General features: G+C 44.2%; 1 protein-coding gene across 1 annotated transcript in view; it reads left to right on the forward strand.

The window, feature by feature from the left end:
- Positions 1-23,807, forward strand: part of ADGRB1 (adhesion G protein-coupled receptor B1) — a 380,456-nt gene that overhangs the window by 353,859 nt on the left and 2,790 nt on the right. The window contains exons 28-32 of the mRNA XM_087958904.1: positions 4,111-4,165; positions 12,681-13,411; positions 16,778-16,813; positions 19,259-19,363; positions 20,896-20,949. Of these exons, the coding sequence (XP_087815030.1) occupies positions 4,111-4,165; positions 12,681-13,411; positions 16,778-16,813; positions 19,259-19,363; positions 20,896-20,949 (981 nt within the window). The remainder of the gene's footprint in view (positions 1-4,110; positions 4,166-12,680; positions 13,412-16,777; positions 16,814-19,258; positions 19,364-20,895; positions 20,950-23,807) is intronic.

A 23,807-nucleotide genomic window follows, 5' to 3' on the forward strand; every position in this document is an offset into this window, starting at 1 on the left:
AAATCATACTAGGAAACAGTCAATATAGATCAAAGGGATACAAGCGACAAAGTTACAGTCATACAGTCACAAGTGGGAGAGGATGGTCGATAAGAAGCGATGAGAAGGTTAATAGTAATAGTGCAGACTTTGTAAATAGTTGGACAGTGTAGAGGGAATTATTTGTTTAGCGGAGTAATGGCATTCAGGGAAAAACTGCCCATGTGTCTACCGTGTTTCTCCAACAATACGGCCTCCACAAATAGGAAGACCCAGCATGTTTTCTAGGCATAAAATCAAATTAAGCCCCTCCCCAAATTTAGGCCTAGTTTAAAACATGCAAAATAGGGGAAGGGTGGGGACTTGCCATTTGGAGTGCCGTTGGAGCTACCACCGCCATTTGGAGTGCCCTTGGAGCTGCTGCCGCCGTTTGGAGCTGCCTCTGCCGTATGGAGCCGCCGCCGCCATTTGGAGCTGCCTCTGCCATTTGGAGCCGCCGCCGCCGCTTGGAGCTGCCTCTGCCGTTTGGAGCTGCCTCTGCCATTTGGAGCTGCTGCCGCCGTTTGGAGCCGCGCCGCCGTTTGAAGCTGCCGCTCCGCGTTTGAGCACTACCGCTGTTTGGAGCACCACCGCCACTCCAAACACGGCGGCAGCTCCAAACACGGAAGCAGCAGCTCCAAACGTGACAGCGGCACTCCAAACGGCGCCGGCGGCTCCAACGGCAGAGGCAGCCCAAACACGAAGCGGAGCCACCGCCGCCGTTGGAGCTGCCGCCGCTGTTTGGAGTACCATTGGAGCTGCCTCTGCCGCTTGAAGCTGCCGCCGTGTTTGGAGCACTACCGCTGTTTGGAGCACCACCGCCACTCCAAACACGGCAGCAGCTCCAAACACGGAAACAGCAGCTCCAAACGTGACGGCGGCAGCTCCAAACGGCGGCGGTGGCTCCGCTTCGCGTGTTTGGAGCTGCCTCTGCCGCTTGGAGCCGCCGGCGCCGCTTGAGTGCCGCCGTCACGTTGGAGCTGCTGCTTCCGTGTTTGAGCTGCCGCCGTGTTTGGAGTGGCGGTGGTGCTCCAAACAGCGGTAGTGTTCCAACGCGAAGCGGCAGCTTCAAACGGCGGCGGTGGCTCCAACGCGGCGGCAGCTCCAAACGGCAGAGGCAGCTCCAACGGCACTCCAAACGGCAGCGGAATGGGCAGAAGGGAAAGCAACAGAGGCAGGTGCCAAAGGTCTTGGGTCTGCAGCAAAGGTGTTTGGTGGGAGTAGGGAGCTCTCTGCGCTTCGCCATGATCGCCCCTTAGGAGCAGCTGGTGGCGAGGCTGCCCGCTGGGCGCCTAGATGAGGATGAAAGGGGAGAAATTAAGTTACCCCCGAAAAGACGGCCTAGCCGTTTTTGGGCTCAAAAAAATAAGGCCCGGCCTTATTATGTGAGAAACACGGTAGTTGTTCTGGTGTGCAGTGCTCTATAGCGTCATTTTGAGGGAAGGAGTTGAAACAGTTTATGTCCGGGATGTGAGGGGTCTATAGATATTTTCGCAGCCCTCTTTTTGACTTGTACAGTATACAGGTCCTTGACTGAAGGCAGGTTGGTAGTCACTGTTTTTTCTGCAGTCCTAATTACTCTCTGAAGTCTGTGTCTGTCTTGTTGGGTTGCAGAACCAAACCACTTAGACCTCATTGTGGTGTCCTGCGGACACACAAACACAATTTGTCACACTCTTTCATCAGATTCCAGCAAAAATTACCTGTTCTGGAGAATGGGTTCACATTCATCCATGCGATTCAGACTTATAACTACATGATTCACTAAACAACTGCCATAAAGGTGGGACCATCGACTTAAGACCATCACAAATTAGGATGGAAATTCCTCTCCCAATTGTGGCTATGAATCTACATAGATGGCTGTAATAGCTGTGAATACAGATCCTTGGCCTAACAGCGGCTCATTTAATGACTATTCGAGGGTTGTGAGAACATTGAAAAAAGGGATTTACGACCATTTTTCATACTTATAACCGTCCGTGGTCACACGATCAAAATTCAGACTCTTGGCAACCGACTCATATTTATGACAGTTGCGGTGTCCCAGGATCACGTGATCCTCTTTTGTGACCTCCTAACAATCAAAGTCAATGGGGAAGCCGGATTCACTTTACAACCATGTCACTAATTTAACAACTGCAGTGATTCACTTAACAACCATGACAGGAAAGGTCATAAAATGGGGCAAAACTCATTTAACAATTACCCCACTTAGTGACAGAGATTTGGGGCTGAATTGTGGTCATAAGTCAAGGATTAAATGCATTCTATTTATGTGGTCTTATTTTTGATATTGTAAGCTGCCCGGAGTTACCCTGCGGTATGATGGGAGCGGCCAAGACATTTGATAAATAATTGTCCCCAAGTTTCTTTTATCAAGGGGCAACTGGACTTTCTGGTTTTTCTCTAAAGACATTCCTCTTCTCACCAAGAAGCTTCTTCAGTTCTGACTGTATGGGGGAGGAATGGAAGGATTTATACTCCTTGCAGATAGCTGGTCATTTGCATCCTTTCAGAGTCTCATTGAGGCCACTTGGAGGTTTATCTGTGTCCTCAGGGTCACCTGAGTAGTGCAAATGGGTGTGGAGCCTTCTTGGAACTGCTGAAAGGACTGTGTTGTAGACTGGAGATAGATGATGTCATATCCCTCCTCCTTTGTTGAGGGAGGGCTGTTCAATTTGGACATAGATGGCCTCTTTGACCCCTCTTTCAAACCAACAGTCCTCTCTGCCCAAAAGGTGGACTTTGCTATCTTCAAAAGACGGGCCTTTGTCTTTTAAATGCAGCTGGACTGCTGAATCTAGTCCCGATGGATTTGTTTTCTTATGTTGTGCCATGCGCTTGTGAAGTGGGTGACCCACTTTAATGACCCTCTAAAAGGATGCAAGTGACCAGTTCTGTCTGCAAGCAGTATCAATCCTTCCATTCCCCACCATCCAGTCAGAGCTGAAGAAGCTTCTTGGATGAGAAACAAAAGAACAACCAGAGAGTCCAGCTGCCTCTTGAAAAAAAAGCACCTTTGGGACTACTATGACTGGATGACTCAGAATCTGCCTAGACATTTGATAAATAAATAAATACATATAAAATGACTATACATGAGTAAGTTCCCCCCTCTCTTCTTGACAATGCCACCTTGTTGGCATTCAGGAGAAAGTCCTGATCATTGATATTCTTTACGGGTGCACCTGCCTAAATTAGATATGCATTAAAATACCCACCATGAGATGCCACTGAATGCTGATGATCCTTGCCTGCTACATTACACTCTGTGCAATGAACACACCCAAGGTGCCATCCCCTAATATTTGTTGCATCTCTGTCTGGCTCCCGCAAGAGTTTCCTTCTCAATTGCCAGACCTTTCTTCCATTCTCACACACCTGCCCCGTAGGCATTTGGGGGACTGGTTTCGCCAGCCAGCCAGGAAAGAAACCAGACCAAATATAAACACATTTTAGCATAGCTGTCAAGGGAAGGTCTTAGATGCTCTCTGAACTTGGTTGTTTTCTTGCAGATGTTTCATGGCCCAACAAGGAAACATCATCAGTGCTAGAAAGGAGGGAGGTTTTGGAGAGGAGAAGGAGGAGGAGAGGAGGAGGAGGAGGAGGAGGAGGAGGAGGAGGAGGAGGAGGAGGAGGAGGAGGAGGAGGAGGAGGAGGAGGAGGAGGAGGAGAACTATGGTGTGCTTGTTGCTCTGAACTTGATTGTTTTCTTGCAGATGTTTCATGACCCAACTAGGAAACTTCATCAGTGCTAGAAGATGTTGTTAGTCTTGCATTGATGATATTACTGAGTTGAGTCATGAAACATCTGCAAGAAAATTACTAAGCTCAGAGAGCACCAAGGACCCCACGATTCAACCCTGAGCTACAAATATTATATTCTCCTTTATTGCATAGTGGTCTATTTGATGCCTCGCCTCCAAACAACTTTCTTGGATGACCAGGAGGTTGGTTATAGCTGCTCTTGGCTTTTCAGTCGGGTTAAAAAGCTGGAATTTCCAAAACCTTGAGTTTTTCAATCTCATAGCTCCCTTCTCCTTTCCCTGTTGCTGATCACTTCTTCCCTTTGCTTTCTCTGTCTTCCAGACTGATTTTGAGAAAGACGTGGACATGGCTTGTAGATCAGGTGAGCACATCACAGGTGAGACATCAACCTTGACCTGGTTTGGGGATTGAACTTGATGTTTGTGTTTTTTAATTTACCTTTCTCCCTCGCTTCCTGACTGGGGTCTATGACAGTTCACCGTGGCCAACTCACCATGGTCAACTTGCCATTGTGGGACAATTTGCCATGCCCAACTCACCATGGGACAAGAGTTACATGAATATCAAAGAAAGGGTGGTATAGAATCATTAAAGATGCAAAAGGAAGGACAGAATGAAATGTGAATGGCAAAAATCAAAACATACTTTATGTATTTTAAATAATTAAATTGAATTGCTAAATTGTACAGCGGTGAGTTATCCAGCAGCAAGTGGGCCATGGCGAATTCTCCTGTGATGAGTTGCCACAGCAAGTTGGCTGTAGCAAGTTATCACATTCCTTCCTGATTATGTGAAATTGTGAATCTGTATACCTGAGCTTATACCTTATTGGTCCAACTTTCTTTGAGATGTTTGATGTTCTCCTGTGTCTAGTCCACCAGCTTTCTTCTCACGCTCAACTAGCCCTGAAACCTCTAGACCTCCTTACCTTTATAGCTTTTTTTCCTGGCTTCAGACCAAAAGCTCTGCCTGTCAACTAATGAAAACCAACCCCTTCCTTATCCACTTTTCCTTTCTTTAAAGCAGGGATACAATAGGTGGGGAAGCATGGCTGTTTCATGACTTGTGGACTTCCTAAACTCCCAGAATTCCTAAGCCAGCCATGCTCAGGGTGGGGAACCATGGCCCCCTTTTTTTAAAAAAAAATATTTTAATTAAAAATATTTCATCATTTTATATCTCTTTTACAGTCTTTGCAGCGCTCCCGCATCAATAATACTCACATATACATATCGATTACATTCCTTTTTCTTCCTTTAACTATATACATTGCCATTAAGTTTAGTATACCTCTTAAATTACCTTTATAAATATAAAGGTCTTTGCTTCTATTTTCTAACCATTTATACCAAATAATATTCTGTTTCCCCCCTTTCATTTAATTCTAATATTAGCCTGTCCATCTCCGCACAGTCTAACACCTTTTTTAATCACCATTTCCTCAGAGGGCGTGCTGTTCTGTTTCCAGTTTTGCACATATGCAATTCTGCCTGCAGTCATTATGTGCAATATAATATATTGAATTTTCTAACGGCAGTTTCCTCTTATTATCCCTAGTAGAAATAGTTCGGGTTTTAACTCAATTTGTTGACTTCATGATTTCCTCTAGCCATTTTCTTATTTTAGTCCAGTACTTCCTGGCTTCCGGACAAGATCCCCACATATGAAAAAAAATGTGTAAGAGGTCTCGGTGGTGCAATGGTTAGAGTGCAGTACTGCAGGCTACTTCTGCTGACTGCTGGCTGCCTCCAATTTGGCAGTTCAAATCCCACCAGGCTCAAGGTTGACTCAGCCTTCCATCCTTCTGAGGTGGGTAAAATGAGGACCCAGATTGTTGGGGGCAGGAGGCTGACTCTGTAAACCGCTGTGGGCCGTAAAGCACTATAAAGTGGTATATAAATCTAAGTGCTATTGCTATTTTATCACTTGTTGACTTCAACTCCCAGAATCCCTGAGCCAACATGCCTGGCTCAGGAATTCTGGGGGTTGAAGTCCACAAGTCATAAAAGCGCCATCGTTTCCCCACCTATCCCTGCTTTGAAAACTTCCTTCTCCTGTATTTTCCAACCCAAGAAAAAACAATGGAAACAGTATACAAGAGGTGTATACATGGCACCAAACTGAACACGATATACAGTTGGTCCTTGACTTACAACCACAGTTGAGCCCAAAATTTCGGTTGCCTAAGTGGAACATTTGTTCAGTGAATTTTGCCTATCCCCTCTCTGTACACATTCATTAAGGGAATCACGGCAGTTGGGAAATTAGCACCACGGTTGTTGGGTGAATCTGGCTTCCCCGTTGATTTCGCTTGTCTGAAGTTCCCATGATTCCCGGGATGCTGCAACCATCATAAATCTGAGTCATTTGCCACCTGTCCAAATTTTGTTCATGTGACCACAGAGATGCTTGCACTGGTTGTGTGAAAAACAGCCATAAGTCACATTTTTTCAGCGCCATCGTAATGTTGAATGGTTGCTTAATGAACTGTTGTAAATCAAGGCCTACCTGGAATCAATTGCTCTTTCAAATCCTCTTTAGATTTTTCAGATCGTTCTTTGTAGAAAAAAATAAAATAAAGCCCAATACCAACTTGGTCCAATCCTCCAAAATCCAATCTTTCAAACTGGGATCTCTTTAAGCCATGGAATTATGACTGTTTGTGATCCTGTTATTTTATCCCTTCCTGGCTTTATTGCCCGTTCCTCTCTTCATTTTCCATACCTCCTGCCTGTTTGTAATCCTCAGCTTATCACTGTGTCTTTGTCCAGTGCGGTTCTGCACAATGAGGGAATGACAAATCCTTGTTTGCCTTCAGATATTATCTTAGTTACCAAGAAAGTGGTCAAAACCGAGCAAACAGCTGTGCAATTTGTTGCATACAAATCGGGACGTGGATTTAAAAAGTGATGCATGGAATTGGTTTTCTTTGCCTCTTTGATGACATTTGGTCTCCTTTCATTTTATCTCTCTCCTCCATGCATGCTCTTTAATTGTTTCTACCCTTCCTTCCTTCCTTCTCTTAATCCCGTTGTCTGTTCGGCACTCAATTTGCGCTGGAATTGAATTAGTTGGGAATTTCTTGGGTCCGAGTTACAGGCAGCCAAAAGGATTTGTATCTTCCAATGCATTCGGTCACTAGTTTTATATCAAAATGTATTGTGGTTTTTTGTTTTTGTTTTTGAATATGCAAGTTTGGGGGAAAAAATCAACTTCTGTACAGCATATTTGTAACACAGATAATATTTGTAGCTCAGAGTTGATATAAGGGGTCCTTGGTGGTCTCTGAGCATGGTGGTTTTCACATTTCCTTACTCAACTTAGGCAACATCATCAGCGCAAGAAGGGAAGAGGAGGTGGAGGAGGAGGAGGAGGAGGAGGAGGAGGAGGAGGAGGAAGAAGAAGAAAGATTGTGAGGTCCCTGGTTCTCTCTGAGCTTGGTTGTTTGCGTGCAGAAGTTTTATTATCAAACCCCACTCCCTTCTAGCACTGATAATGTTACATAGTTCAGTAATGAAACCTCTGCAAGAAAGCAACCAAGCACAGAGAACATCAAGGACCCCACAGTTCTCCTCCTTCTCCTCCCCTTCCCCTTCCCCTTCCCCTCCTTCTCCTCTTCCCCCTCTCTTCTAGCATTGATTAGGTTACCTACTTTATAATGCCTTGGTAAGACCACACTTGCAATATTTTATCCAGTTCTCATTGACATGATATAAAAAGATGCGGAGAAAGAGTTCAAAGAAGAGCAAGGAAGATGATTAGGGGACTGGAGGCTGAAACATATAAAGGATGGTTGTAGGAACTGGGCAATGTCTAGCTTAATGAAAAGAAGGTCTAGGGGAGACATGATAGCAGTCTTCCAATCTCTCAGGGGGCTGTCCCAAAGAAGAGGGAGTCAAGCTATTCTCCAAAGCACCTGAAGGCAGGACAAGAAACAATGTATGGAAACTCATCAAGGAGGGAACCAACTTAGAAATAAGGAGAAATTTCCTGACAGTGAAAACAATTAACCTATGGAACAACTGGCCTCCAGAAGTTGTGGGTGAGGAAGGTGTAACCCCCGAGGAAGGGGTTAGTCTAGAAGATCTCCAAGATCCCTTCCAGCTCTGTTATTCTGTTGTTATGCAAGCTGTTTTGAGTTCTTGGAAGAGAAGGCCATCCATCAATCCAACCGACAATGAAACAGAAATGCCAACAATTCTAATTCCAGCTAAATCCATCAACTTTATTGCTCATCAAAGATAGTGCCAGAGTTCAGACTTAATACATAGCAGGCAGGCAAGCAGCCAGCAATCATGTCACCCAACCTCTTTTCCCGAAATAAATAGTGTAAAAACAGGAGGGAAATATATAGATTCTTTTTTTACCTCAGAATACAGACTGCCCTCGACTTATGACCACAACTCAAACCCCAAATTCACATCACTAAAAGCTACTTGGAGTGAGTTTTGCCCCATTTTGGGATGTTTTACACCACGGCAGTCAAGCAAATGCCTGCCGTTGTTTGGCGAATCATGCCATCATTCAGCGAATCTGCTACTCCCCATCAACTTGGCTCATCGGAATCCGGCTTGGAAGGTCGGGAATGGTGATCCCCTGATCCCAGACACTGCGACCGTCATAAGTATGAATCAATTGCCAAGCGTCTGAATTTTGATACACATGATCATAGAGATACTGCAACGGTCATACGTTTGAAAAGCTGGTTAGGTCATTTTTTTCCCCCTGTGCCGGTGTAATGTCGAACTGTCAGTAAACAAATGGTGAAAGCTATCTACATCTGAGATATGCACGACTTACAACAGTTCACTTAGTGACTGAAAAAAGTGAGTTATGAGTGTTGTTCACACAACCACCGCAGCCTCCCGGTGGTGACGAGATCAAAATTCAGATGCTTGGCAACTGGCATGTACTTATGACGGTTGCAGTATCCCAGGGTCACGTGATATTTGTTAACCTTAATCCTGCGTAGGGTTTTCTCTGGTAATATTGTACTACTAACTAGAGCATACAAAACATTTGCTAGACTGATTCTCGAATACAGCTCATCTGTCTGGAATCTGCACTGCATATCGGACATTAATACAATCGAGAGAGAGTCCAGAGATATTTCATGAGAAGAGTCCTCCACTCTTCTACTCGCAACAGAATACCTTAAGCCTCCAGATTTGAAATTTGGGGCTTAGACAACTTAGAACTACCCCGCCTTCAGTCTGACCTAAGCATAGTACATAAAATTATCCATTACAAAGTCCTACCCATCAATGACCACAATATATGAGCACACAATAGATACTGTTCTGATCCAAACCTTGTTCTAAGGAAACAAACACGAAATAGAGGTAGCAGCAAAACCTTTTAATGATTCTTTACGAATTCCATTCCTTCCCAGTTAAAAGGCTGTTTCAAACTAATTGTCTCTGATAAGAACGAGCCTTGCCAAGGTTGTGCAAGGCTGCCAAGAACACTAGATAAAGTTGCCAAGAAATAGTTCAAAGAATCTCCAAACACAAACCAAGATAGTACAAATGTCCACAAGGTTTGTGCGCAAAAACTTCTTTGCTTCTTGCAAAGAACTCGGGTTTCTCAGCTGGCTTTTATCTCTTAAGGGAGGGCCCATTATCTTGCAGCCTTACTCCCGAGTCGCCCATGCTGCTGCAGCTGCTCTTTCCTTTGAGCATCCTTGTGCGCACATGCACTTGGCACAGGCTCCTCGGGGGACTCTTCCTCACTGCTGCCAGCCTCCACCATCTCCGAAGGCAGCATTCCACTCCCTGATGGTCCTGGCCCCATCCCTGCCTCACATGCAGGCTCCTCACCTGAGTCCTCTCTCTTCGAGACCTCAGCCGTCTGCACCTGTTGCCGGTGAACCACAACAGGTACAAACTCAAGATAAACTTCACCAAACTCAATTACAGGAAATACGACTTGGGCAACAGAGTGATCAATACCTGGAATGCACTACCTGACTCTGTGGGTTTTTTTCCCCAAACCCCAAAAACTTTAACTTTAGACTGTCATATGGTTGACCTCATCCCATTCCTAAGAGGTGCGTAAGGGGGCGTGCATAAGCACACCAATGTGCATACTGTCCCTATCCCAATCTCCCCTTTTATTCGTACCCATTTCATATATTCATAATCCTGTTTGTACTTATACCTGTTATCCAATACTTGCTTGACAAACAAACAGACAGACAAACAAACGAACAAACCAATAAACAAACAAACAAACAAATAAATAAATATCCTCTTTTGTAACCTTCTAGCAAGCCAAGTCAATGGAAAAAAAAATCCAGATTAACTTCACTTTGTTAGTGGAATAAATGCAGGGATCCCCTTAACTGCTGCGGCAAGAAAAGTCATAGAATGACTCGTTTAACCTATGTTCCACTTAGCAGTGTACATTTCAGGCTCCAATGGGCTTATAACTTGAGGACTACCTGGATTCCTGGATTTCAGACGGTCTTGATTCCATTAAGGTTCCATGCATTGGTCAACTTTCCAAGTGCGTTCTTTGAATGTGCATATATTCTCCAAATAACCGAAGTACAGATTAATAGAGTTGGAAGGGACCTTGTAGGTCATCTAGTCCAACCCCCTGCCCAAGCAGGAGGCCCTACACCATTTCTGGCAGATGCCAGTCCAATCTCTTCGTGAAAGCCTCCAGGTATGAAGCTCCCACAACTTACGAAGGAAACTTCTGAGTTCCACTGGTTGATTGTTCTCACTGTCAGAAAAAATTCTCCTTATTTCCAGATTGGGGGGGGGGGGGGGGGGGGGGGGGGGGGGGGGGGGGGGGGGGGGGGGGGGGGGGGGGGGGGGGGGGGGGGGGGGGGGGGGGGGGGGGGGGGGGGGGGGGGGGGGGGGGGGGGGGGGGGGGGGGGGGGGGGGGGGGGGGGGGGGGGGGGGGGGGGGGGGGGGGGGGGGGGGGGGGTGGGGGGGGGGGGGGGGGGGGGGGGGGGGGGGGGGGGGGGGGGGGGGGGGGGGGGGGGGGGGGGGGGGGGGGGGGGGGGGGGGGGGGGGGGGGGGGGGGTTTGGGGGGGGGGGGGGGGGGGGGGGGGGGGGGGGGGGGGGGGGGGGGGGGGGGGGGGGGGGGGGGGGGGGGGTTGGGGGGGGGGGGGGGGGGGGGGGGGGGGGGGGGGGAATCTCTCCTTGTTCAGTTTCCATCCATTATTTGGGTGCTTTAGAAAATAGCTTGACCCCTTCCTCCTCTCTGTGGCAGCTTCCCAAATATTAGAAGACTGCTATCCTGTCTCCCCTGGTCCTTCTCTTCACTAGACTAGCCAGGCCCGGTTCCTGCAACCATTCTTCGTATGTTTTAGCCTCCAGTCCCCTAATCATCTTTGTTGCTAAAGAGCCAAAGTATTCCTGCTTTCTGTCAAAAAAACCTCTTACCAACAAGCATAAAAATGGATGTAAAATCCCCTTTCAAATTCACATCCATTTCCAGGGCAGTGCAAAATGATGTGAAGGGAACGAATTGTCGTGTTTGCACACACCTTTAGCATTCGAGCCTCTCGAACAGACACTACGCAAAATGTTGGGCATTCCATTGAATTGTCACGTCCCACCTAAGCCATTTATCTCAGGGGAGGGAGTGTCACCAGCTGCTCTTCAGCTACTTTGCCCAAAATAAATCAAACCAAACAGAATCAAACATTAGTTATACCCGCGGAAGTACAACATACCCATCAGCAATCAAATTGCAGTTTCAACCGCAGTCTCACTGGAGAATGTACCATAAATTATATTGTGGTCATGTTGGCGTTTTTAATTTATTTGCATCTGTAATTTTACCTGGATGGTTGAGGGAATCTGAGATCCATTTGGAATGAATTTATGGTGGTGGGTGCATTAAAAACCAGATAGATCCTTCCATCCCATGGTTCTTGGATGAACAGAATAGAATAGGATAGAATTAGAATGGAATAGAATAGAAAGTACAGAATAGAAAATAGAATAGAATAGAATAGAATAGAATAGAATAGAATAGAATAGAATAGAATAGAATAGAATAGAATAGAATAGAATAGAATAGAAACTTTATTGTCACTTTGAATGTACTCTAATCGGCATATATTAAAGTGAAATTTCAAAGGGTCACTACCTCCAATATACACTACATAATATAACAGAATAAATAAATACAAAACAATAAAGAATTATGCATATACCCGCATATATTATATGTCACAGTGAAACAACACCATCCATTTCAGATGTATACCTGTACATGGTGAGGGAAACGAATCTTGCGAGTTTACTAGACAGATGGTATAAATATAAACTGTGGAGAGTCAAATTTAATGTCAATTCACTATTGGAAGGTGTGAGTGGGTGTGGGGTGATCGTGTCCTTTCATATTTGGGGCAGTGGGTGACAATGAAGTAATTAGGAAATGCAGGTAGTTCCCATCTTACAACTTTTCATTTTGTGACTGAAGTTACAACAATACTGAAAAAAAGTGACTTATGACCATGTTTCATACTTAGTGACCATTGCTGCATCCCCATGGTCATGTGATCAAAATTCAGATGCTTGGCAACTGGTTCATATTCATGACAGTTGCCATGATCCCCTTTGGCGACCTACTGACAAGGAAAGTCAACAGGGAAGCCAGATTCACTGAAGGACCGTGTTCCTAAACTAACTGCTGCAGTGATTCACTTAACAACCATGGCAAGAAAGATTGTAAAAGGGGGCAGAAACCACTCAGCCACTGTCTCACCTAGCAGCAGAAATGTTGGACTCAGTTGTGGTTGTAAGTTGAGGACTACCTATGGTAGGCAACCTGTCTTTTGGACAATGAAGGGGGACATGTGGTTGTATGGCATCGTGGTTTCCATAAGCACCTTCTGAAATCCCATCTCTTTCCTCCTGATTTGTTAGTGCTCAACAAGGACATCAGTACGTGTCGTACCATGACCATCACGGGGACTCTGAAGCGCCCGTCCCTGCAGGATGAGGAGAAGCTGAAGCTCAACCACCAGAAAGGGTCCTCCAACTTCAACAGTCTTCCAGCCAACGTCTCCAAGATGCATCTCCAGAGCTCCCCACACTACCTGGGCACCATCAACCTCAATGACTTCAGCAACCACACCTTGACTTTGAAGAAGGACAAAAGCCAACCTCCGAAATCCATCTACATCTGTGATGGAGATATCTTCAAAAAGCTGGATTCGGAGCTCTCGCGGGCACAGGATCAAACCAGGGACACTGGCTATGTCATTCTGCCCACCAACACCTCCACCTTGAGGCCCAAGCCACCGCCGCCGCCACCGCCACCACCACCGCCGCCGCCGCCGCCGCCACCCAAGGATGACACCAAGTACAGCATCAACATTGACCAGATGCCCCAGACAAGACTCATCCACCTCAGCATGGCCACAGATCCGGGCTTTGTGGTCAAGAGCCCCCCAAGAGAACCCACACGGATCAGTTGTGCAGAAGGGCAAGCTTCTTCAATGATGCAGCAGCAGCAACCTTTGTCTCCTCCCTTGGTCAATAAATCCATGGACTCACAGATGCCCAACAGCTTGTGTGACATGGTCAAAACCAGTAATACTGGAATTGTGACCAAGAATGAGACAGTCGCCACCCTCTCCATGAGCTCCCTAGAAGTAAGTGGCTGAAAGTTGGTGGCCTTCTCCATACTTGGGTTGGAGAGGTCCTTAAATTCCATCCTTGCTCACTGAAACTATTATTTTTAAAGCAGAGCTACTCAGAATAAGACAGATCTCTCTGATCTGTTTGATCAATATTTGATCAATATTTGATAGGCTACCACAGAGAGGAAGGGGTCAAGCTATTTTCTAAAGCACCTGTAGGCCAGACAACATGAACACTCAACAAGGAGAGCGTCAACCTGGAAATAAGGAGATATTTCCTGACAGTGAGAATAATCAACCTGTGGCACAGGAGTTGCCTTCGGAAGTTGTGGGAGCTTCATCACTGGAGACTTTCAAGAAAAGATTGGACTGCCATTTGTCAGAAATAGTATAGGGTCTCCTACTTGGGTGGAGGGGGGGTTGGACTAGATGACCTACAAGGTCCTTTCCAACTCTGTTCATCTATAAATTCTTAAAACAGTGGGGTGCAATCTTATTTTGACCCAGATTCCAAGTGGTAGATGATCCAGTGTTTATTTTAGGACAAGGAGTCTCCAAATTGGTGACTTTAAGACTTGTGGACTTCAACTTCCAGAATTCCCCAGCCAGCATGGTTGTTTTGTAGAATAACTGAATAGCAGAATAACAAAATTGGAAAGGACCATGGAGATTTTCTAGTCCAAACCCCTGCTCAGGTTTTAGAATATAAGTTAAGACTGGACATTTTTTTTGTCAATGAATTCCAGCAGCGTTGGGCTGTGATTGCACTCCTAAAATGATTTCGTTAATTAATGTCCTTCATTAATGACAATCATTTGCTATGCATGGAATGTGCTTCCAAAGTATTTTACATTTATTAATTTTCCCCACTTATCTCTCCTAATTATCCTTCAAGGGACAAGAAAGGTAGCATCTTTCTGATATTATCTCAATTGATGCTTTTGTGCATCCCAGCTGGGTGTAAATCTCAGCCCTAGAACCTCATCATCATGTTGGACCAACAATGCAGAAATTGGGGTGTTCCTGGGGATGAAATATGGACAGTCATAGTGGAAGAAATGTTTCTTATGGAAGCCTGGGTAGAAGCCAGTTGAGTCTCTCCAGTTTTCAAGTCCCTTTGCTTCAAACATTTCGAGAGGGAGGAATTCTGGGAGTTGAAGTCCACAAGTCTTAAACTTGCCAAGGTTGGACATAGTAGAGAAAGTTTACAAAGAACGTAAAATAATAGTGTCTTCTAGGCCAACCCCCTGCTCAAGCAGGAGACCCCATGCCATTTCAGACAAATGGTTGTCCAATGTCTTCCTGAAAACCTCCAGTGATGGAGCACCCACAACTTCTGAATGCAAGTTGCTCCACGGGTTAATTATCCTCACTGTTAGGAAGTTTCTGTTAGAGTTTGCAGCATAAATTCACATCCAGAAAACACACGGACTGATTCAGCAGGATCATTCACTTCTTTATAAACATATTAATAGGAGTAAAGTTTACAATACCATTTGTAGATTCTTTCAACGTAACATAAGCAAAAAACACAAGCACCACCAGCAGCAGCTCAGAGCAGATATCAGTTTCTGCAAGCAAGCAAGACTAGTATTTCACTTTAGTGCTGAGCACAGGACAGAGATAAACCACACCCAGGTTCTCTCTTTAACTTTCAGCCCCCAATTCAGCTCTCATTGGCTGACCTCTAAGCTCTATTCCAGTTCATGAATATACTCTTGACAGTTTCTCCTCAATTCCAGGTTGCTTCTCTCCTTGATTAGTTTCCACCCGTTGCTTCTTGTCCTGCCTTCAGGTGCTTTGGTGAATACCTTGACTCGCTCTTTTTTCTAGTGGAGCTGAGAAACTTTTAACCGGCTCTCCCACAGGTGCTTTTCAAAACGACTTTCTTGGGCTTTTTCCTTGAAACTATTTCGCTTCTCATTCAAGAAGCTTCTTCAGTTCTGACTGAAAGGCGGGGAATGGAAGGATTTATATTCTGTGCAGTCATCTGATCATTAGTACTCTGAAGGTTGATTGTTAGCTCTCCTTGAGTTCACTTGGGGGTTTATCTCTGTCCTCAGAGTCACCTGAGTGGAGCAAATGGGTGGTGCAACCTTCTTGAAAATGCTGAAAGGTCTGTGTTGTAGACAGAAGATAAGGTAAAGGTTACCCTCGCACATCCCTGCTAGTCATTTCTGGCTCTAGAGGGCGGTGCTCATCTGTTACAAAACCAAAGAGCCAGCGCTGTCCGAAGATGTCTCCGTGGTCATGTGGCCGGCATGGCTAAATGCCGAAGGTGCACGGAGCCCTGTTACCTTTTCACCAAAGTGGTCCCTATTTTTCTACTTGCATTTTTTATGTGCTTTCGAACTGCTAGGTTGGCAGAAGCTGGGACAAGGAACAGGAGCTCACTCTGTTACACGGCACTAGGGATTCGAACCGCTGAGCTGCCGACCTTTCTGATCGACAAGTTCAGCGTCTTAGCCACCGAGCCACCATGTCCCTTGAAAGACAGAAGATAGGTGGTGTCATAACCTTCCCCCTCTGTTGAGAGAGGCTGCTCAATTTTTAACGTAAATGGCCTCTTTGACCCCTATTTCCAATCAGTGGTCCTGCCTGTTCAGAATATGGACTTTGTGTCTTCAAAAGAGCATCTTGGACGAGAAGGGAATTGTTTTCAAGGGGGGAAAAAAAATTAAGGAAAGTCCAGCTGCCCTTTGAAAAGCACCTTTGGGACAACCATGACCTGGATGATTGAGAATCTCTTTGAACATTTTCAATCAATCAGAATAGAGCTGGAAGGGACTTCAGAGGTCTTCTAGTCCAACCCCCTGCTTAAACAAGAGAACCAGGGGTGGGATTCTACCGGTTTGGACCGGTTCAAGTGAACCGGTAGTTCCAGTGAAGCGTACGCTCACCAAACCGGTTGTTACACCGGTCGAATCCCACCACTGAGGAGAACCTATACAATTTCAAACAAATGGCTCTTGTTAAAAGCCTCCGGTGATGAAGCGCCCACAACTTCTGGAGGGGAGATGTTCCACTGGTTGATTGTCCTCTCTGTTAGTTTCTCCTTAGTTCTAGGTTGCTTCTCTCCTTGATTACTTTCCACCTATTGTTTCTTGTCTTGGGGCTTTGAAGAATAAGTTGACCCTCTCTTCTTTGTGGCAGCCAATCAATCAGTCATTTTGACTGGCTCAGCCCTCCGACGAGCTTCGGTGGCTGAAAGCAGGTTTGAATCTTAAGACCTTCCTCTCTAATCCAACTTCTTCACCACGCTGGCTTCCAAATGTGTCCCTCACAAAGTCTTAATCCCCCTCCACACACACACAATATGGCGTATTTCATCTCTTGCCAAGCACTCATCCTGGGTCTTCCTATTCTTCTGATTTTCAGAGGCGGAAATCCCGATACGCAGAACTAGATTTTGAGGTGAGTATTTGGGGTTCCTTCCAGGATAAAAGCTGGGTGATTTCCCTCAAAGAAGTTGTTTCATCTCCAAGTCAAAGTAGAGGCATTCAATGCAAACTTTCTGGAATGACCTGCATATTGGCCTACCCTGACCTCTTAGGGGTTCTGTTTCTTTAGAATAATATATATATATATATATATATATATATATATATATATATATATATATATATATATATATATATATAGATATATATATATATATATATGGATCTTGTTTTCTCCACGTAAGATTGGAAGTATCTAGGCAACGCTGATGAAGTCTCATTCATCATCTTCAGGCTTCTGTCTTCAGCTCTGTGCTTCTCTTAACCACTAGCAGTTAAAAGGAAGAAGCAGCTGCAAGGTCACATCACTCTGAGAAGCACAGAGCTGAAGACAGAAGCCTGAAGATGATGAATGAGACTTCATCAAACGCTGCCTTCAGATACTTCCAATCTTACGCGGGAGAAAACCCGAATAACCAAAGATCCATATATATATATATATATATATATATATATATATATATATATATATATATATATATATATATATATATTCATATTCCTCAATTTACAACAGTTCATTTAGTGACTATTCAAAGTTACAATGGCACTGAAAAAAAAGACTTAGGACTGTTTTTCACACTTATGACCATTGCAGCATCCTCATGGTCAGGTGAACAAAATCCAGGTGTTTGGCCAACTGGCATAGATTTATGAAGATGGAACTGTCCTGGGGTCATGTGATCCCCATTGGCAACCTTCTCGGCCCATTTTCAGCCAGCAAAGTCAATGGAGGAAGCCAGATTCACTTCATGAAACCTGATTCACTTAACCATTGCAGTGATTTGCTTAAGAATTGTAGCAAAAAGGGTGTGACATGGAGCAAACATTAACAACTGTCTTGTTTAGCAACATAAATGTTGGGCTCAATTGTGGTCATATGTTGAGGACTATCTTTAGTTAGGAACAAATTTTCTACTTGGCCCATCAATAAATACTTTTTTTAAAAAAATGAAAGTGGAAAAAGAAAGATCAGGGAAAGGATTGCTTGTAAGGCTATTTGGCCACTTAAATATTCACTGCCTTGAGTTGTTTATAAAAAAAATTATAAAGGAGTTGATAGATAGATAGATAGATAGATAGATAGATAGATAGATAGATAGATAGATAGATAGATATGGATGGATGTGGGAGATTGATGGATGAGGGGTGGATGGATAAAGAGAGAGATAGAGAATGATGAGAGAGAAAGGGATGAGAGATGGATGGATGGATAAACGGATGGACAGATGGATGGGTGAATGATGCATATATATAGAGAGAGATTACAGAGAGAGAGAAGGATGGACTGATATGACGGGTTAGACTGACAGACAGACAGATAATAGATGACAGACAGATAGCTAGAAGGATGGATAGTTAGATAGATATGGATGGATGGATGGATGGATGGATGGATGGATGGATGGATGAGGGATGAGGGATGGATGCTGGATGGATGGATGGGTGGAGATAGATAGATAGATAGATAGATAGATAGATAGATAGATAGATAGATAGATAGATAGAAGAGAGATTACAGAGAGAGAGACAGAGAAGAATGGGCATAGACGGGTTAGACAGACAGACAGACAGACAGATAATAGATGACAGATCGCTACAAGGATGGATAGATAGATAGATAGATAGATAGATAGATAGATAGATAGATAGATAGATAGATAGATGATAGATAGATAGATAGATAGATAGATAGATAGATAGATAGATAGATAGATAGATAGATAGGAGAGAGATTACAGAGAGAGAGAGAGAGAAGAATGGACATAGATGGGTTAGACAGACAGACAGACAGACAGACAGACAGACAGATAATAGATGACAGATAGCTACAAGGATGGATGGATGGATAGATAGATAGATAGATAGATAGATAGATAGATAGATAGATAGATAGATAGATAGATAGAAGAGAGATTACAGAGAGAGAGACAGAGAAGAATGGGCATAGACGGTTAGACAGACAGACAGACAGACAGATAATAGATGACAGATCGCTACAAGGATGGATAGATAGATAGATAGATAGATAGATAGATAGATAGATAGATAGATAGATAGATAGATAGATAGATAGATAGATAGATAGATAGATAGATAGATAGATAGATAGATAGGAGAGAGATTACAGAGAGAGAGAGAGAGAGAAGAATGGACATAGATGGGTTAGACAGACAGACAGACAGACAGACAGATAATAGATGACAGATAGCTACAAGGATGGATAGATAGATAGATAGATAGATAGATAGATAGATAGATAGATAGATAGATAGATAGATAGATAGATAGATAAATGTTTACAATGTTCACTTGCTTCTCACAAACCCTCAACTTATCTGGGTGCTCCCTGTTGTAGAAAATCATGCACACAAGAAAACGTCACCAAGACATGTTCCAGGACCTGAACCGGAAGCTGCAACATGCAGAGAAGGAGAAAGAATCTCCACCAATGGAGACTAAGGTGAGCCTTTCCCTACTTGGAAGTTTCTGAGCTCTACCAGAATTGGGTGCAAATAGTTGCTTTTTTTTTAAAGTCTCTATCTAAAATCATAGAAATGAAACCAAGGAGGCAATTTGTCTGCAGCTCCCAAGGTGAAGGAGAAAGTGGCCAACTGTTATAGAAGATCTAGATTCTTTCTTGGTGCTGATGGTGCCACTACTGAAAAAAAAAAAAATCCAGGGAGAAATTTTCTATGGATGTCTCCCTGAGGAATTATTGGAAGAACGGAAGAGCTGGAGGCGTCAGAAAGCTAGAGATAAAATCATACGATAAAAAAAATGACCTTCCCTCTTCCCTAAATGTTGGAAACCCCAACCATCCACCTAGAATGAATTCTCAGAAATGTTCTTCTTGGAATAAACGTCTAGAGCAGGGATGGGGAAGTATGGGCCCTTTCTGACCTTTGGACTTCAACTCCCAGAATTCCTGGCTGGCTCAGGAATTCTGGGAGTTGAAGCCCACAAGTCATGAAGAGGCCATACTTCCCCACCCGTATTGTAGACCTATTTGACTGACAGGCATCTCTTCAGAGCAACAGACAGAGAAATGTGGTCATGTCTAGCCAATATTATGTAAATCACATTTCTATACTTGAATTTAATTATCCCCGCCCAGGATATAACTAATCCTGGTGCTGGATTGGTGATTTAGAGCCCTTCGGATTGTTGCCAGAAGCTGAAAATGTGTGAACATGGGTCATATTTACCCCCAAAGGGGCTTTTTCAGGAGACAATTGGACTTTCTGGGTTTTTCTTTGAAGACATTTTCACTTCTCATCCAAGAAGGTTCTTCAGCTCTGACTGGATGGTGGGGAAGGGAAGGATTGATACTCCTTGCAGACAGCTGGTCATTTGCAATCCACACCCTTCAAATGCTGTGGGAGTATGAATGGATTTCCAGAAAAGAAAAAATGGCAGGTTACAGGAACTATTAGCACTACTCAGGTGACCCCGAGGACATAGATAAACGGCGGACACAACGACTCTCTAAAACAGGGGCTTTCAAACTTGGCAGCTTTTAAGACTTGTGGACTTCCACTCCCAGAATTCCTCCTCCAGTCATGTTAGCTCAGGAATTCTGGGAGTTGGAGTCCACAAGTCTTAAAAGCTGCCAAGTTTGAAGAGCCTTGCTCTAAAAGGATGCAAATGACCAGTTCTGTCTGCAAGGAGTATAAAGCCTTCCATTCCCCACCATCCAGTCAGAGCTGAAGAAGCTTCTTGGATGGGGAAGTGAAACATCTTCAAGGAAAAAAACAAGAAAGTCCAGTTGCCTCCTGAAAAAGCACCTTTGGGACAACCAGGACCTGGATGACTGAGAATCTCTATAGACTGTTCGCGTTTAAGAAAAACTGTTTTTCCTCCCATCCCTTTGATTTCAATACATTTCCTGAAAGATCAACCTTCTTTTGTCATCTCCCCCCATGCCACAATCATACTGGGAGTTGAAAGGGGGAGGAAAAGAAAAACACCATATATTTTCTCTCACATGTTTAGGCCATGAAAAGATGGAGCGTTTCCTCAAGTGGCAGTGATAAAACTAACGCCAGCGTAAGTCTTAACTGCCTGCCTTTCTCCTTCAAGGACCTCATAGCTGCATCTTCTCTCCAACCTCCTTACGCTGCATGTGGTCAGCTACATCCTGAAACTAGCATTCAGCCTTCCTAGTCACAAGCCAACATTTTTTGAATGCTTCCTACCTCCTTCTATATCAGTGGCATCCCATAGCAAGAAGATCCGAAGCTGGTCATCCACTCACCTTGAGGGACCTTTGATTTGCATTCCACCCCAGCCATCCATAATGACTGGTCCACCTTTCCTAGCCTTGACCACATCCAACATGGTAGACTTTCCAAACATCCCTGACCGGCATGCTGATTCCTTTCATTACGACATTGAGACAGGTAGTCCTCGACTTGCAACCATTCCTTTAGTGACCATTCAACGTTGCAACGGCACTGAAATAAGTGGCTCATTACCGTTTTTCACACTTATGACTGTTGCAGCATCCCCATTCGTCAACATTCAGATGCTTGGCAACGGGTTCATATTTACGATGGTGGCAGTGTCCAAGGGATCCCCTTTTGCGACCTTCGGACAAGCAAAGTCAATAGGGAAGCCAGATTAACAACCATGTTAACTGGCTTAACAGCCATGTTTACTTAACAACCATGTGAACTGGCTTAACAACTCAGTGATTTGTTTAACAACAGTGGCAGAAAATGTCGCAAAACACACTTAACAACTTAGCAAGAGATATTTGCGGCTCAATTGTGGTCGTAAGTCGATGACTACCTGTATTCTACTCTAAGAGAGAAACATTTTTTTTATCAGAACTCAAGGTGAATCATGTACGAGTTCATCAAACATTCCGTGAGACTCAAAAATCAACAAGTGGCAAAGTTGAATGTACATATCCACAGAAATAATCCCATGTATCTCAACTTTTCTTTGTTCTATCACCCAGTTCAAATAGGTAAACTTTAAAAGAGACAAACCACCTGAAATAATCTCCTATCCAACCACAGGAAATGCTTGCACAGGTATTGAACAGGTGGTACCTGGCTCAATAGTAGTTACTAATGGGCAATCAACTAAATATGAACTAACAGTGTGCTGTAGCCACTAAAAAGGCCAACACAGATCTAGGCTATATTTACAGAAGGATAGAATCAAGATCACATGTTAATACCATTTTATAATGCTTTGGTAAGACCATACTTGGAATACTGCATCCAAGTTTGGCCTCCAGGATATAAAAAAGATGTTGAGGTTCTGGAAAGGGAGTAGAGAAGACCAACAAAGAGGATTTAAGGGATGGAGGCTAAAACACATAAAGAACAGTTGCTGGAACTGGGTATGTCTCGTCTGATGAAAGGAAGGACTAGGGGTGACACAATAGCAGCCTTCCAATATCTCAGGGGCTGCCCCAAAGAAGAGGGAGTCAAGCTATTCTCCAAAGCCCCTGAAGGCAGGACAAGAAGCAATAAAGGGAAACTGGTCAAGGAGAGAAGCAACTTAGAACTTAGGAGAAAGTTCCTGGCAGTTAGATCAATTGATCAGTGGAATGGCTTACCTCCAGAAGTACTGGGAGTCCATCACTGGAGAGTCTTCAAGAAGAGACTGGACAACCACCTATTTGAAATAGTATAGGGTCTCTTGCTTGAGCAAGGGGTTGGAGTAGAAGATCTCCAAAGTCCTTTCCAACTCTATTATTCTATGTTCTAAGGCCAAAAGCAACTCAGAATTAAGGAGAAGCTTCCCAACAATAAGAATGATTAATCAGTCGAACGGCTTCCCTCCAGATGTTGTGAATGCTCCAACACTGGAAGTTTTTAAGAAGAGATTGGAGAACCATTTGTCCGAAATGGTATAGGTTCTCATACTTGGGTAGCGGGTTGGACTAGAAGACCTCCAAGGTTCCTCCCAACTCTGTTAATCCGTTATTTTGTAACATGGGAAAGGTAGTGAAACTAAGAATCAACCTAGACCTAGCACGGCTGGGTATACCTCTCTCAGTAAGAAGAGGCATAGAACCAATGAGATTTTACACGTTCCCTCTTACATCATTGTAGCTATTCCAATACTCTCTCTTGGACCGGCAGCTTCTCTTAGCGTTGCAGTTTAAGCAATGGCCTTTTGCATCAGGCCGTTCTGGGGAAAATATCCAGAAATCCCTTTTGTTGTTCCACAGAGGCACATCTTGTGGTACGATTCCTCAAAAGAAGGATGGCAAGGTGCAGCCCTGAGACCTTCCTTTTATTTGAATCAATTCAGTTTCATAATTGACCTAACTGCTATTTCCCAACCAGTCTCCCAGGGCACATGGACAGCATTAAAAACAGACAAACAGACAAACAGAGACAGACAGACAGATAGATAGATGTGAGGTGTAGATAGATGAGGCAGGCAGATAGATAGGCAGGCAGGCAGGCAGGCCCGCAGGAAGGCAGGCAGAGATAGATAGATAGATAGATAGATAGATAGACAGACAGACAGACAGACAGACAGACAGAGAAGAAGATAGATAGATAGATAGATAGATAGATAGATAGATAGATAGATAGAGAGAGAGATAGAGAGATAGAGATAGATAGAGAGAGAGATAGAGAGAGAGTAGGTAAGATAGATAGATAGAGAGAGAGACAGAGAGAGACAGACAGAGAAAGAGACAGAGAGAGAGACAGAGAGAGAAAGAGATGAGAGAGAGACAGAGTGATGAATGGGTGGATGGATGGACAGATAGATTAAACACAGATTGATAGATCTGAGAGATAGAGATAGAGAGATAGATGATAAATAGTTTGAAGATGAAAGATAGACAGACTGACTGACATACACCTTGTAGGGGACATGGCCAGCATAGAAATTGATTGATTGATTGATTGATTGGCTGATTGATTGATTGA

This window comes from Notechis scutatus, chromosome 3 (genome assembly GCF_049901735.1).
Source record: "Notechis scutatus isolate UNSWTSFEM ecotype Mainland chromosome 3, rNotScu1.2, whole genome shotgun sequence".
Taxonomy (NCBI): domain Eukaryota; kingdom Metazoa; phylum Chordata; class Lepidosauria; order Squamata; family Elapidae; genus Notechis; species Notechis scutatus.